Raw genomic sequence first — 15,403 nt, 5'->3', positions numbered from 1 at the left:
GCCTGATATTATCTGATGCTCCCCATCCAAACGTTAACTAGGCTCCACTTTGTTTAGCTTGGCAAATTAGCTAAACCAGACGCTAGTTTATTGAATAAACTGCTACATCATTCCTAAGGCCCCCTGCCCCACAAATAAAGACTGTCGCTGTGCTTATCAGCTAAAGAGACTGGTTAGTGGCCGGTTAGTTTGCGACTCAGCTCGTTTTCCAGCTCCGGATTGTGATTTCGCTCAGATCCAGCGCGCTACACTGTGCGAATCCTGGTAACTGATATGAGTAAACCATTGTTCAGACTACCCAAGACTACCACAGAGAGGAAACACGACTCGAGAGACGCGGAAGGCTCCCATTGTGACAAGCTTCACCAACAACAGTTACGCTCGCCTCCCTTTCAGGCACGGCCAGCGTACGAGGAATCCCCGCCGCCGCAGAGGAGCTGCCCGAGGGAGCCGCGGCGTGACGCGCCGAGGGGGCGGGGCTTGAGAACCCCAGAAGCCCGAGGCGCTTAAGATGGCGGCTCCTGGCGAGGCTTTCTGGCGAGGTCGGCGGGTGCGCGAGGGAACGAGTAGCTGAGTGGCTTCGGCCACCGACATGGCTCGGGCCGGTCGGGTGAGAACTGGCGGACTTTGGCGTGTCTCCGTTTTCCTGGCGGTAGCGGGGATCCCTGGGGTGGGGTGGGGTGGGGGGTGGGACAGCCGGGGGCGGGAAGGAGGTAGGGGATGCCCGTTGCTTCCCACTGACCTTTGGCCCTCCCCATCTCTCGGGCAGCCCCGTCCCGGTCCCCGATGTTGACCTCCTCGAAGAAGCTGGGCGACGAACTCCTCTCCCGCTGGCCCGGGAAGCCGCCTTCGCCTGTATTACAGTTTTGCCTCCGAGGTGTGGAGGAACAAGGCGAAATCTGGTGGCACCAGAAACAGACTTGGGAGAGGAGTCCGGAACTTGGAGCGGGTAAATTTTTCTACCTGTCTTCTACTAATCCACTCTGCTAATTCTCATTTTTCATTCGCACTCTCTTCTCTTTGCTCCGTTCCCCCCCCCCCCCCCGCAGTAATACAGAGGGTGCTTAAAAAACAACAAAACATTGTTGAGCATTATAGGTTAAAGCCGTTTTCGGCTACTGAAATGGTTGGCTAATAAGGAAGTGTTTAAAACTTTCCCATGTGCGTTTATACATCGCGCTGTGTTCTGGAAAGCCAGCAAATATGGAGTTTGTTCAACAACCCATAGCATAACAGGATGAATGAATTCAATCACGGTGTTAGTCTTGCTTTCTTTTTATGGGTTAGCTGTATCCTACGAGAAAGAGAGAGAGTGAAAGATGGAAGAGTTATGAACGATTAAGATTTCTGCTGGCAGAGTAATAGAAATAAAATTCTGGAGAAAGTAGTTGTTGCAGTTAAAATATGTTTGTACTGTTGGTAATGTCTAAAAATTAGTTTAGACAGAATTGTGGTTCGATATTAAATTGACTGCCTTTTTCCTGGAAACAGGGTCTTCCTGGTGAATCTTTGTTTTGGAAGTTGACATATGAACTTCAGGCATTTATTTGATGGCTAACTCAGATGAGATAGATGCAAGATTAATAGTCAATATACAATGGAAAATAAAGGGAGCATTCATTTACCTGTTCTCAGGATTATATTATTTGTAAATAGGACAAATGATCTTGAGTATGTATCTAAATGCTGTGTTTTTATATATAATTTTCTGCAGATAATATTTAATACAATAAACAAATCTTACAAAAGATTAAGATTTATTTTAAGATAAATAGACAAGTTGGATTTGATACTTTATTCTGCATGTATCTCATCCAGTAGCTGCTGTGAAGCAAAGTAATTAACAAATCTGCTAACTGCTTAATGTGAGGATGCAGTTAAATTAACTCAGGATGAAATAAACAATATATTTTTAAGTATCTCATTATTTCTGGAATGCATTCTGTATTATCCAGCAAAATAGCAGGATTTGGGTAAATGGAGCACATACCTTCATGACAAAGCTGCTGTACCACAGGAAGCTCTCGTGACCTAAGCTTCAGAGTCCTGGGATATTCCAGTGGTGCATCTCCAAACCTCAGCATCCTGGGAAATGGTCCAGCCCAGTCCCACCTTTACCCGTCCTTGCTACCTGCACTCGAAGTCCAGCTAATATCTTCTTCCTTCCACTGCTGATGAGGCAGTCCCATCCTGGAAATCACGTGAGCCATCTTCCCCATGTCTCACTAGGAAACCATCATGCATGACCTTGAAAAGAAAGTTTTGCGGAGCCAGCAGCTGTCTTGCTGGGCCGAACCAGGCATGGTTTGTTAGCAGTGGGAGCAAGGAAACAGGAAAGGTCAGTTAGGATAACGCTGCAGAATACAGGCAGAATACAGGCTGCAGAACGGCTAAAAGAAAGTACCCTGCAGTTGTTAGTGTGGGTGGGCTGCCAAGTGCCTGAATTCTGATCCCATGACCACTGGGAAAAAAAGGTAGTAAGTCCTTTAGTTCATTGCCTCGTCGCTTTGAATAGTGGCTGAATATGTGATCATAAGTCAAGGACTTCTTATATTAAATAGGTTCGATTCTTGGGAATAAATAATGTTTGAATGAAGTAAAGTTTTACTGTGCACTGCTGAAGCATCAGTATCAGCAGGCTTAGGGGAATCTTGATATTTGCAAACATTTTTAAAAAAAAAACAAACAAAAATAGCTGAATGATTATGAAACTATGAGAAAGGATATAATAGGAAATTGGGCAGGTAGTATGGAATAAACTGGCTGAAATCTAAGCTGGAGCACCTAAATAGTAATGTTTAATTGAGGCTCTTGTTCTCTTAGATTTCTCTGTCAGAGAAAGTGTGTTGGTCTGCAATGTCCCTGCCACTGTGAAATGTAGGCAAAACAGTTCATTTTTAACCTCCTTCTCAGAAATCCCATCCGACATGATTGAGAAAGACAATGTGCTAAGATAAAAGTAGGGGTACAGTTTTAGGAAATTTTAATAATTTGGTTGGATATATCTATGGTCAGGATGGCCCCTCATATCAAACTTAGATCCCATATTACATCTTAGGCAGGTTTAGTGGTTGATGGTTTGCTTTTGAATAAATCATAAAACTGACTTTTTGATTAAGAAAAAGGGGGTTAACCAATACTATTTTTTAAAAACCTCTCTTGTAATAGCGGCCATTTCAAAATATAAGCTTGGCCTCTAGCATAAGAGCAATAAGGATTTCTAATTATTGGATCTCCCTCCCTCCCTCTCTCTCTCTCTCTCTGTTGATTTTAGTCTTTATGATATAAGTCTCTGTGTAACTCTTACACAGAGTTACACTGTGGAACAAAGAGTGTTGTTTTCACCTCGGACCATTTTCACAATAGAAAGAATTTTTTTTACCATGCAACACTGCTTCAAATTTGGATGTTTTTACATAGCTTCCTACAGACGGTTATGAACATATATACATTTATCTTACTTTCTTTGTCTATTGATCTAAAAGTCTTAATGGTTTAATTTTTGTGGCATGATACTAAAAGCACTTTCCCCCCCTCGTTTTCAGGTGAAAATGCAAAACCTAAGAAACTGTTGGACTGATGAATTTCTGTAGTATATTCTCAACATTGTGAGATTGACAATGGATAAATGTAAGCATGTAGGACGACTGCGGCTTGCCCAGGACCATTCAATTGTGAATCCTCACAAATGGCATTGTATGGTATGCAATACTACAGAATCTGTATGGGCCTGTCTTAGTTGCTCTCATGTTGCTTGTGGAAGATATATTGAAGAACATGCACTAAAGCACTTTCAAGAAAGCAATCATCCAGTAGCATTGGAAGTAAATGAGCTGCACATTTTTTGCTACCTTTGTGATGATTATGTTCTTAATGATAATGCAACTGGTGACATAAAACTTTTACGAAGTATACTAAGTGCAATCAAGAGCCAGAATTATGACTGTACTACTCGGAGTGGTAGGATTTTGCGATCTATGGGCATAAGTGATGATCTTTCACATAATAATGCTCAGGCTTTGCTTCGAAGTCAAGACCGTATGTTCACAGCCCTATGGCACAGGAGGCATGCATTAATGGGCAAAGTATTTAGAACTTGGTTTGAACTAACACCAACTGGGAAAAGGATTTTAGAAGAAGATAAGCTGTGTGAACAGGCAGAAGAAAGACGAGTCAATGCTAGAAAGAAAAGAGAAGAGCGAAAGCGCCAATTGAAGGAGGAAATGGAAAAAATACCACCAAGGAAAAGCTTTCGCTTGCAAAAACAAAACAAAGAATCTTCAGTCTGTGCACTAAAAATGCCTCAAAACTTGGGCTCTGATATAGAGCTAAAAGTAGCAGCTACCTCAGATGACGTAAAGTTAAAAAAAATTAATGACTCTCCAGCCAAACGAAGACCTACTATGACTCCTGGTGTGACAGGACTACGAAACTTGGGAAATACTTGCTATATGAACTCAATTCTTCAGGTATTGAGTCATTTGTTCATATTTCGGGAATGTTTTTTAAAGCTTGATTTAAACCAAACACAAGAGTTGTTAGCAGTTGCCGCCAGTGGCAAAACAAGATCATCTACAAAGCAGCCTCTATCTCCTAGCTTTGATGTTCAGGAACAGAAAACCTTTGTTAAGGACCAGACATTTTCCACAAGGCGATTTAGTACATCATCAGGTTTAAGTGGTGGTGGATCAAGTAATAGAAATATGGAACTTATTCAGCCCAAGGAACCAAGTTCAAAGTACATTTCTCTTTGTCATGAATTACATACTTTGTTTCAAGTTATGTGGTCTGGCAAGTGGGCATTGGTGTCTCCTTTTGCCATGCTCCATTCTGTGTGGAAACTAATCCCAGCCTTCCATGGTTATGCCCAACAAGATGCTCAGGAATTTCTTTGTGAACTTTTGGATAAAGTCCAACAAGAATTGGAGACAGTTAGAGCAAAAAGCCCGGCCCTCATTCCTGCTTCTCAAAGGAAACTCATTAAAAACGTTTTGAATGTGGTCAACACTATTTTTCATGGACAGCTTTTAAGTCAGGTAAATACTTTAGAATTAAGATTATTCGGTGAGTGATTGATAGAAAATTCAGTGTAGTATAAGATTGCAGACTGAATTTCCTGGCTGTTTTATGCCAAATAAGAATCCAATTTAATATTATATTTTGAGTAAGCAATATTTTGTACTGTTTCAAGCAGGCTTCTGTCACTGCCTGCTACATCACTTATTTCTTAAATTAAGAATTGTCTTTCTTGCAGTTCTGTCAGCATATTATGATTGTATAAAAAGGTTTGTGTAAAGACATAGTTACGCAGATTCCCATTAATACGCAAGCAGAATGTGTTTAAAAAGACGACATTACTTGTGTAAATACTCTTACACTGTGTCATAAGAAAGTATAACTGACATCAACCCAGTATTTCTCCTGGTACAAGGACAAAGATTTTTAAATTATTTTAATCTTTTTATGTCCTTTGCTGTTTGAAGGATTTTCTGCTTCTAAAGTTGTTATACACTGCTCAAAAAAATAAAGGGAACACAAGCAGAAGACATCCGAGGTCTGAATGAATGAAATAGCCTTATTAAATACTTTGTTCGTTACATACAGTAGTTTTGTGTTCCCTTTAGTTGTTTGAGCAGTGTATAAACTACTGTATGTAACAAACAAAGTATTTAATAAGGCTATTTCATTCATTCAGATCTCGGATGTCTTCTGCTTGTGTTCCCTTTATTTTTTTGAGCAGTATATTTAATATCATAGAAGTTAATTTTAATTTTACTTATATTGCACAGGAATTCTCTCTAGATGAAACTTTAGAACTACAAGTATTTCTCAACTTAGGACCACAATTGAGTCCAAAATTTATGTTACTAAGTGAGACTGTTGTTAAGCAAATTTTACCCCATTTTACAGCCTTTCTTGCCACTGTTATTAAATGAATCACTGCAGTTGTCAGGGTTCCAAGTAACACCCCCAACGAAAGAAGACTCCAAGGCTTGAAGTTCCTCAAAGTTCCGTTTTATTAGAGATGTCATATTGGCACCTGTGGGAAAATCCGAATCTGAAAGCTTCCAGGTTTTACCCACCCAAAGGAAAGTCCAAGTCCCTGCCTAGCACCCACATGCCCATCACATCATCCAATCAAATCACCATCCCAACTGGAGATGCCTCCCAGTCACATCCCTCCAGGTCAGGGCAAGATGTCCTTGACTCTCTGAAAAAGGAATGTTGTTATGACTATATATCACCCCTGCTCCATACAATCCCTCCTCCCAGTTTCCCACAGCACTAAATGTGGCAGGCCTGAAGGCCCAATGCAAAAGATGGATTCCAGGCCTGACAGCAGTTGTTATATTTACTAATACAATTGTTAAAAGAATCTGGCTTCCCTATTGTTTGTCAGAAGGTCGCAAACGGTGATCACATGATCCCAGGACATTGCAACTATCATAAATATGAGTCAGTTGCCAAGCAATCTGATCATATGACCGTGGAGATGCTACAATGGTCATAAGTCATTTTTTCAGTGCCATTGTAACTTTGAATGGGTACTAAATGAATTGTTGTAAGTCGAGGACTACCTGTATTTTAACAAATATAAAAAAAATACTTGTTCTTTAGTAAAGATCTTGAGGTAATTTCAAAAGTGAAATAAAGTATAATTCAGTAGAACAAGTAAAAATAAGCAACGGTATTTCCATAATTTAAATCTTGGTTAAATGAAAAATTACTTCCATTTAGCAGATTGAGTATTTAATCCTGTTAGAGCTGTGTTTGTCTATGATGGTACCACCTTTTCCAACTAAACAATTTTAACTTAGCTTAAGCTTAAGCTTTTATAAACTAGCTTACTTACATCTTACACTCACATTTTAATAAAAATGTGTTAATTGAAAAAGGCCTGAATTTTTTTAAAAATGGTATAAGTATGTTATATTTTTTCTTACTTCTTATGTAATATAACAGTGTATATTTAAACAATGTGCTGCTTTGAATCAGTTTCTAAAATCCATCTTGTCAAGCTCCCAGCACTTTGACTCACAATTCAATTACTCCAAAAGGTCTTGACTTTCTTTGATAGAACTACTCTGGAATTTGAGGTTGGATTCCAATTCAGATAGTTTGTTAGAACATCCTCTGTTGTCTAAGTATACTTTCCTCCTGAATGTCATTAATGCTTTGTTTGAGGTTAATGCATGTAATTTATCCTTAATCTCTCACTGTTAATCTGCAAGCAATCTGTCATGATATGCACATTCTGAGATATTTACAAGAGTCTGAAAAATAGTATAGTCCACTGAAGGCTGGTATATTTACACAGATTTGGAAACAAGGGCGTTTGATGACATTTGTATAGAGATTCCCCCAGTTATTTGCAAGTAACAGCATATGCTGAGCCATCCATCTCTGTTTTGTTATACAAGAGGACCCATGGAATCATGGATGCAGAGACTTGCAAACCACGACTATAACTCTTCACATTTGTAAAGACAAATAGTTTATGTGTTAAGCAAAGTTGCTGTTTAGTTGGTGGTCTGCCTAGGCTAAATTGCTAAGCAAAATCATTACTAAAGTCGGTAGTTAAAACTAGGATTTTCAATATGAGCTCAGAATTAGTTTGCTCAACCTCACTTTGCATGCCTTGAATTTTTTATTTGAAGGGTGAAGAGAAACAATTCATAATGCATATAATAGTAAATATATTTAAACTATAGCAACATTCTTTATATTTTCTATAAGATTTTAGTTATATATTGTACTTCAGAGAAGAAATATAAGAGTATTGAGATCTGAAATAGACCCTGTGCTTTGGATCCTGCTTTGGCATTCCTGCTGCATCAATCATTAGTAAAAAGTAATGTCTTTTCTGGGCTTGCACATCTCAGGAAACTATGCATTTAAGATGGGGAGGTGATGAAAGGCAGCCAACATGCGATTACACTTTCCATAAGATTTCCTGAATGCCAGTATTTCCTAAGCCATGAATCTACCATGCAGGCTTAGGAAGAGAATAATGTAAGGAGCTGCCATTAGGTAGAATAAAGCGCCCACACCGGCTCTAAAGCAATTTGTTCTCTTTAGATCCAAATATTTACACCATACAAATATCCAAATAGTTCAGACTACTGTATTTTTTGTCATCTTAATTTCAATTAATTTATTCTTCAGCGGTCCTTCAATAAGCCTTTGGGGCTAAAAAAAATAGTGTTTTGTTTTGTACAAGTTTCCTACAGTGATGTACAATTATAGTATGCAGTATATATATCTGCATTATATCTTTATTGCAAATTTTCTGGGTTAGTATGAATTGGGAACTTAGTGAAATGTGCCGATCCAAATATACTTTGCCCAGTTCTGATTAGGCTTTTTCTACTAAATATAAGTTTTTAAATATACAGTTGTATGACATTATATGACTTCTTATTTAAAACTGTACTTTGCTATAATACTACTAACCCTTCCCTTTCAAAGATAAACTATTTTGAGGGGAAAGCTAGTCATACTTTCAAATTTTGATTTAATCTTTAAATGGCAGTGGATCCACTTGAAATTAAGGATAAGGTCCTACAAGATGACAAAGAAAACAAGTAATTTCTCTTTGCATTGTTTATTCATATATAGTTAGCTGTTTTAAATTCTTAACAAAGAGCTGGAAATTCAAATTAACTGATGGTTTGTATTGACAGGTAACATGCCTTGCATGTGACAACAAATCAAATACTGTAGAACCTTTCTGGGACTTGTCATTGGAATTTCCTGAAAGATACCACTGCAATGGGAGGGAAACAACTTGTCAGTATCCATGCTTGTTGACAGAGATGTTGGCCAAATTTACAGAAACTGAAGCTTTAGAAGGGAAAATATATGCCTGTAACCAGTGCAACAGTGAGTAACGACTGTATGTACTCATGGATCTGATTTTCATATATGATGATAACTAATAGGGTTATTTTAAAAAATTGTTACCTATGTGAGCTTTTTTAATAACAGAACATGAAACAAACTTTGTGCTTACATTAGCACAAATGGCTATTCTTTACATTTTGCATGCTTATCTGTGAATAGATACTGCAATCTAAATTGTATCTTGACTGTTCTGCCAATCAAAATGTATTTTTATGATAGTTCTAAAGTGATTACTTCTTTCTAATTTAACTTGGTATGGACAAAAATTCTGTTAACTGTATTTTGGAATAGTTCTAGAATGCCTCATTTATATTTTTATCCTGTATGTCATGAACATATTAAAGGGTATTAATCTAATTTTATAATGTGATCTGCTATAAATTAGAGGGAGGCTATTTTTCTTACAGCAAAACGAAGAAAATTTTCTTCTAAACCTGTTCTACTCACAGAGGCACAGAAGCAGCTTCTGGTGTGCCACCTACCTCAGATTCTGCGGTTACACCTTAAGCGATTCAGGTAACGTAGTAAACTGTCTCTGTGAGGTTTATTTTTTACTTTTTTTCAATGAATTATTTCTTTAATGGTTAGCAAGCTACATTCTCTAATGGCATCTCCATCATTATGTCTAAGAAAGTAATTAAGAGATGTTTTGTAACAATTATTACAGCTGATATAAAGTGCTTTAAACATTTTACCCATTCCAAAACAAGTAGATTTATGAGTGAAAGCAAAATTGTCAATTGAACTTAAATGAAGACTTTCCATAAACTTTGAAGATGAGAGGAATACTGGGTTTTACTGATTAGATAGCTTTGTGGTTATAGCAATGGCTAGTTTATACTATTACGAAAAAGTAAAAAGTTGAGGTTTGATGTTAATGCTTTATCTACTGTACCAGATAGTGTTGGAAGTCTACGCTTTTTTTTCCTTTTTCCTCTTCTTTTCTACACTTCTCTCTTCCCCTTTTCCTCCTTTTTGTTTCCTACTATTTGCTTTTGTATTTTTATATTTTATATTTTCTATATAAATAAAAATGTAAATGTTAGTTTGTTCAAAATTGTAAATCTCCGAAAGTTCTTCACAGATTGCTTTGAAATTTTGACACAACGTTGCATTCGAATACGCGCGTGTTTTTATATACCTATATTATCTAGATGTCACACCTGTGACAGGTAAAAACATGCTTTCTTGAAAAACAGTGCCATCTGTTGGACATAAAAGCAACACACACTATACTAAATATTGTACAATTCCATTTCAATATTTCCGATTTCCAAATTTCCAATTTTACGATTCCATTTCAGTGTTTCCGATTGCATTGTTAAATTGAATTTTCATAGATTTTGATTTATTTTCATTTTGATTTAATTATTTCGTGCGACATTGCATTGGAATTGAGCTGTGCCATATCCCTCTGTAGCTCAGGTCATGCCTACTTTGCCTCCGTCCCACCAGTCTTTTCACTTGGTCAATTGGATTCAGACCTCAGTTGCCTTTCTCTACGTTTCTTTTTGGACTTTAACGTTGCAGCACCACAATGGCAGGCGCGAGCCAGGTCTTTTCCCCTCAGCACCGCCGCCGCCAAACCCACAAACAAAATGGCGGGAAATGTCAACTGCCGCGAAGCAGCCTCCCGACTGAGTATGTTATGCCGTACCTTTGGCAGGGACCCCGATGCCGCTTATGATGCGGAGAGCCTCAAAGGTGAAGGTGATTATACTGGCAAGCCGGGAAACCATCTCTTACACCTGCGGCAAAGTATCCTTGGAGGTGTCCGAAGACAAACCTCCGGAGCCCCAGGAACGCAAACTACCGACGGCAGCCCGGGCGGAGGCCTCCACCAATCCCACGACGCACAGCTCTCCCAATACAAGCACCAAATAGGTAAAAGTCCAAGAAAGCAATTGACGTTAAAGTCCAAAAAGAAATGTAGAGAAAGGCAACTCAGGTCTGAATCCAATCGACCAAGTGAAAAGACTGGTGGGACGGAAGCAAAGTAGGCGTGACCTGAGCTACAGAGGGACATTATTGGCACTCAGACAAAAAATATTGTATACCCACAAGATTGGGCCACAGCAATGTGTGGCCGGGTAGAGCTAGTAAGCTAATAAAACTGTTAAAACATAAAAGAAGATAAGAGGAATACTATGCAACTCACTGAGACTCTTAGTGGGAGCTCTCTGGGGATGGAGTCCATATATAGATCTTGTTTAACAAGCAGAATTGGGGCCATTGTTAAACAAAGCAGTTAAGTGAAACTGTAATAGTTATAAGGTATTTTAAATATTAAAAGAAATTTCTTAAAAGTAAGAATATTTTGAAGATGAAGTCAAATTAAGTAGCAAGATTGTGGAGAATGTTACTGGTATTAGAGATCTTCAATTAGAGGCTGGTTAGCTAGGTTACAGCTGTTTAGTTGTGATTTTCCTACATTGAACAGACCAGAGGTGGGTTTCAGCCGGTTCTGACCAGTTCTGGAGAACCAGTAGCGGAAATTTTGAGTAGTTCAGAGAACCGGTAGTAAAAATTCTGACTGGCCCTGCCCTCATCTATTCTCTGCCTCCCAAGTCCCAGCTGATCGGGAGGAAATGGAGATTTTGCAGTATCCTTCCCCTGCCACGCCCACCAAGCCACACCCACCAAGCCATGCCACACCCACCAAGCCACACCCACAGAACCAGTAGTAAAAAATTTTGAAACCCACCACTGGAATAGACAATATGATGCCAACCCAGTTTGGATTCATTGCTATGATACTGTGACACTTCTTTCTGTAGCACACAGTGTTTTATCTATTTTATTTTATTTATTTATTTATTTATTTATTTATAATTAGACTTCTATACTGCCCTTCTCCCGAAGAACTCAGGGCGGTGTACAGCCATATTAAAACACATAGAATTACAAAGTTTAAAACCAATTAAAATCAAATATATAAAATGGCTCAAAAATTTAAAACATTTAAAACATACACACACTCCTTAAAAATTCATATTAGGCCAGTCCGCCTTGCTGGAACAGAAGAGTCTTCAGGGCATGGCGAAAGGTGCGCAGGTCGGGGCTAAGACGAAGCTCTAGGGGGAGCTCATTCCAGAGAGCCGGTGCCCCCACAGAGAAGGCTCTCCCCCTGGGTGTTGCCAGTCGACATTGTTTGGCCGACGGCACCCTGTGGAGCCCCTTTCTGTGGGAGCGTATTGGCCGGTGGGAGGCTGTTGGTGGCAGAAGGCGGTCTCATATATACCCCGGTCCTAAGCCATGGAGCGCTTTAAAGGTGGTCACCAACACCTTGAATCGTACTCGGAAGACCACCGGGAGCCAGTGCAGCTCACGCAGGAGGGGTGTTACATGGGAGCGCCGAGTCGCACCCATAACCACCCGCGCTGGAGCCTTCGAGTGCTGTTCAGGGGGAGCCCCATGTAGAGAGCGTTGCAGTAGTCCAGACGGGACGTGATGAGGGTGTGAGTGACCGTGCGCAGGGCATCCCGGTCCAGAAAGGGACGCAACTGGTGCATCAGGCGAACCTGATAAAAGGCTCCCCTGGCCACGGCCGTCATATGCTCTTCCAAAGACAGCCGTGCATCCAGGAGAACACCAAAGTTGCGAGCCCTCTCTGAGGGGGCCAAGATCTCACCCCCAATAGTCAGCGATGGACCCAGCTGACTATACCAGGACGCCGGGAACCACAGCCACTTGGTCTTGGAAGGGTTGAGTTTGAGCTTGTTTCTCCCCATCCAGATCCGCACGGCCTCCAGGCACTGGGACATCACGTCAAGGGCATCATTGGGGTGGTTCGGAGTGGAGATGTACAGCTGAGTATCGTCAGCGTACTGGTGGAATCTCACTACGAAACCACGCATGATCTCGCCCAGCGGCTTCACATAAATGTTGAACAGAAGGGGTGAGAGGACTGACCCTTGTGGCACCCCACAAACAAGGCGCCTTGAGGTTGACCTCTGCCCCCCTGCCAACACAAACTGCATACGGTCGGAGACTATTTTTAGACTATTGGACTACTATTTTATTTAGTAAAATAATTTATAAAAATGAAATAAGTAACATATTCTTTTAGAATATGAACAAGAAAAAAACCTAAGTTTCATTTTTCCTCCTGTAGATGGTCAGGACGCAATCATCGTGAGAAGATTGGTGTGCATGTCAACTTTGATGAGATTCTAAACATGGAACCCTATTGTTGCAGAAAATCTCTAAAATCCCTTATGGCAGATTACTTTATCTATGATTTGTCTGCTGTTGTGATGCATCATGGGAAAGGATTTGGTTCAGGACACTACACTGCCTATTGCTATAATTCAGAAGGAGGTAATTCATATGGAAAGGCAGAGATTATTGGATTTATATGAGAAATATAATTAATAAGGTTATCTTTTAATGGCAACTTTTTGGAGATGTTATAAGCAATTTTTATATTCTTGAGATTCATAATCTGGAAATCTGAAAATTATAGCATATCACATTGAAAGACAAGTCTCTCAGCTTAACTACTTTGCATGAAATCCCATTTTCCCCAAATATTAGAAACTGTTTCATATAATTATTTCAGATGCAGCTGTTTCTGTATTGAACAACTTTGAAAAATGTGTGTGTGTGTGTGTGTGTGTCTTCTTTACACTAGGAATGTTGCCTTTGTTTGCCTCTAATTACAAATCACTTCACAGAGTGAATGAAAGGTTTGTTTAATTTGGCTTTGGCCTTCATATGGAAGTGGTTGTTACCATGGCAGCGCAGTGCTGCATTAGTTAAATATTTGGTCTGGTTCAGCAGTGTTGGTTACATACTTAATAAATGTAGATTCTTAAATTATAAAAAGATCAATCTTGTGCTTTTAGAAGAAAACATCTATATTAACATTTTTATTACTCTTATTTTTGTTGTTCTAGGGTTCTGGGTACACTGCAATGATTCCAAGCTCACCATGTGCACTATGGAAGAAGTATGCAAGGCCCAGGCATATATTTTGTTTTATACCCAACGAGTTACTTTAATGAATGGACATTGGAGAATGTCAGGTCTCGACTCACCATCTGGAAAACAGGCAAATACTGAAGTTAATGGCTCCAATGCGAAAAGTGACAGCTAATTCAGAGCCAAATTGCTATGTACAGGATAAGTCTGAATTGCGCAAAAATGTACTAAATCTGCCTTCTGGAGCCAAACCCTATTACGCGTTCAGATCTTTTGTACCTTTTAAACTCATTCATGACAGTAACTTCCCAAGTTATTAGCATATATATCTCAATTGTTAAGAGAAAATTTTCCATTTGAATCTTTAAATTTTACCTCAAGCTGTTTTTCAGCATTTTAATATTTTGAAGTAGGAAACTTAGATGAGGAATATGGGTGGGCAAACTCTGGACTATTTTTAAATTAAAAGCTGTGTTTTATACTACTTCTAGCAGTACCGTGGATATTGTCTGCAGGAATCTGTCTTGCTTCCATGATTAAAAGATGTGATGGTAACAAATGCTTTTAGGTTTTCTTCTGGCCATGTTAAAATGTTTTCTCTGTTCTGTAACCGAAGAGTTCAAGTAGTACAATACTTTTCACATATTATTAAAGCACTAAATCACTAGAAAGATCAGCAAGAACATTAAAATATTATCATTCCCTTAGCCTATTTATTGCTTCACTCCAAGTATACTGCTGAACTAAATGGTAACCTGTGAGGAAGGCTGTGTAAATGGAAATTCTAATTGCAAAAACAGCACATAGGCTTTTTGTCACAGGTTCTATATCTAATCTACTGTACAGGTAGTCCTTGACTTACAACTGGTCATTTAGTGACTGAAGTTATGACGGACCCCTTCCCCCAACAGTCAGCATGATTGCATTTGGGAAACCCAGCAACTAGTATGCATTTATGGCCCGTTTTCAATGTATCAAGTCACATGACTGCAATTTATGTTTGTTGCCAGAAACATACATTTTCTTCTGGTTCTGTAAAAATACCCGTTGTGGACAGTGGATTTGCTTAACAACCATGGTAAGTTGTTTAATCAACAATCACCCAAAACAATATAAAATCAGGTTTATCATATGATGACCTGCATAACTTACTAATTCCAGGGTCAGTTATGATCATAAATTGAATAACTCTACTCTGATCTGTGACTTGCCATAGTAAAATCCATGGAAGATGATAAAAATTCTGGGTTTTTTTGCTATTAACATCTGGAAAGGTTTTACAGCAAAGATGTGTCGGTCAGGTTATCACTATCATTAATTTTCCTAAATGCTGTTTATAGTTTCTACTGGAAAACAAAATTCAAATTATTGCTCTATAGATATTAATGAATTTTGCTCCCTCCTATCTAAATTTAAAGGCCTTTATGTTCATTTTTTCTTTCGAGTGCTTCAGTTGCTCCTTTATGTTCATTTATCCAATGCAAAACTGCAGCATAGGCTAGCTTTGGCAATTAAGAGGGTCATTCTGCAAAATGGAGGGACATTAGGGTTATGACTAGATTGCAATACTGTTCAA

General features: G+C 39.1%; 1 protein-coding gene across 1 annotated transcript; it reads left to right on the top strand.

The window, feature by feature from the left end:
• The first annotated feature begins 555 nt into the window (after window positions 1-555).
• USP44 (ubiquitin specific peptidase 44) lies at window positions 556-14,386 on the top strand. The gene is made up of 6 exons (XM_070947520.1): window positions 556-610; window positions 3,546-5,036; window positions 8,685-8,883; window positions 9,312-9,420; window positions 13,019-13,224; window positions 13,803-14,386. The coding sequence occupies exons 2-6, from the start codon at window positions 3,621-3,623 to the stop codon at window positions 14,000-14,002; spliced, it is 2,130 nt and encodes a 709-aa protein (XP_070803621.1). The 5' UTR covers window positions 556-610; window positions 3,546-3,620; the 3' UTR covers window positions 14,003-14,386.
• Window positions 14,387-15,403: the final 1,017 nt, after the last annotated feature.

Source organism: Pituophis catenifer, unplaced genomic scaffold (genome assembly GCF_029215685.1).
Source record: "Pituophis catenifer annectens isolate HBS135680 unplaced genomic scaffold, rPitCat1.0.hap2 SCAF_7, whole genome shotgun sequence".
Classification (NCBI taxonomy): domain Eukaryota; kingdom Metazoa; phylum Chordata; class Lepidosauria; order Squamata; family Colubridae; genus Pituophis; species Pituophis catenifer.
The sequence above is the reverse complement of the archived record's forward strand: the minus strand, read 5'-3'. Positions and strand labels throughout refer to the sequence as shown.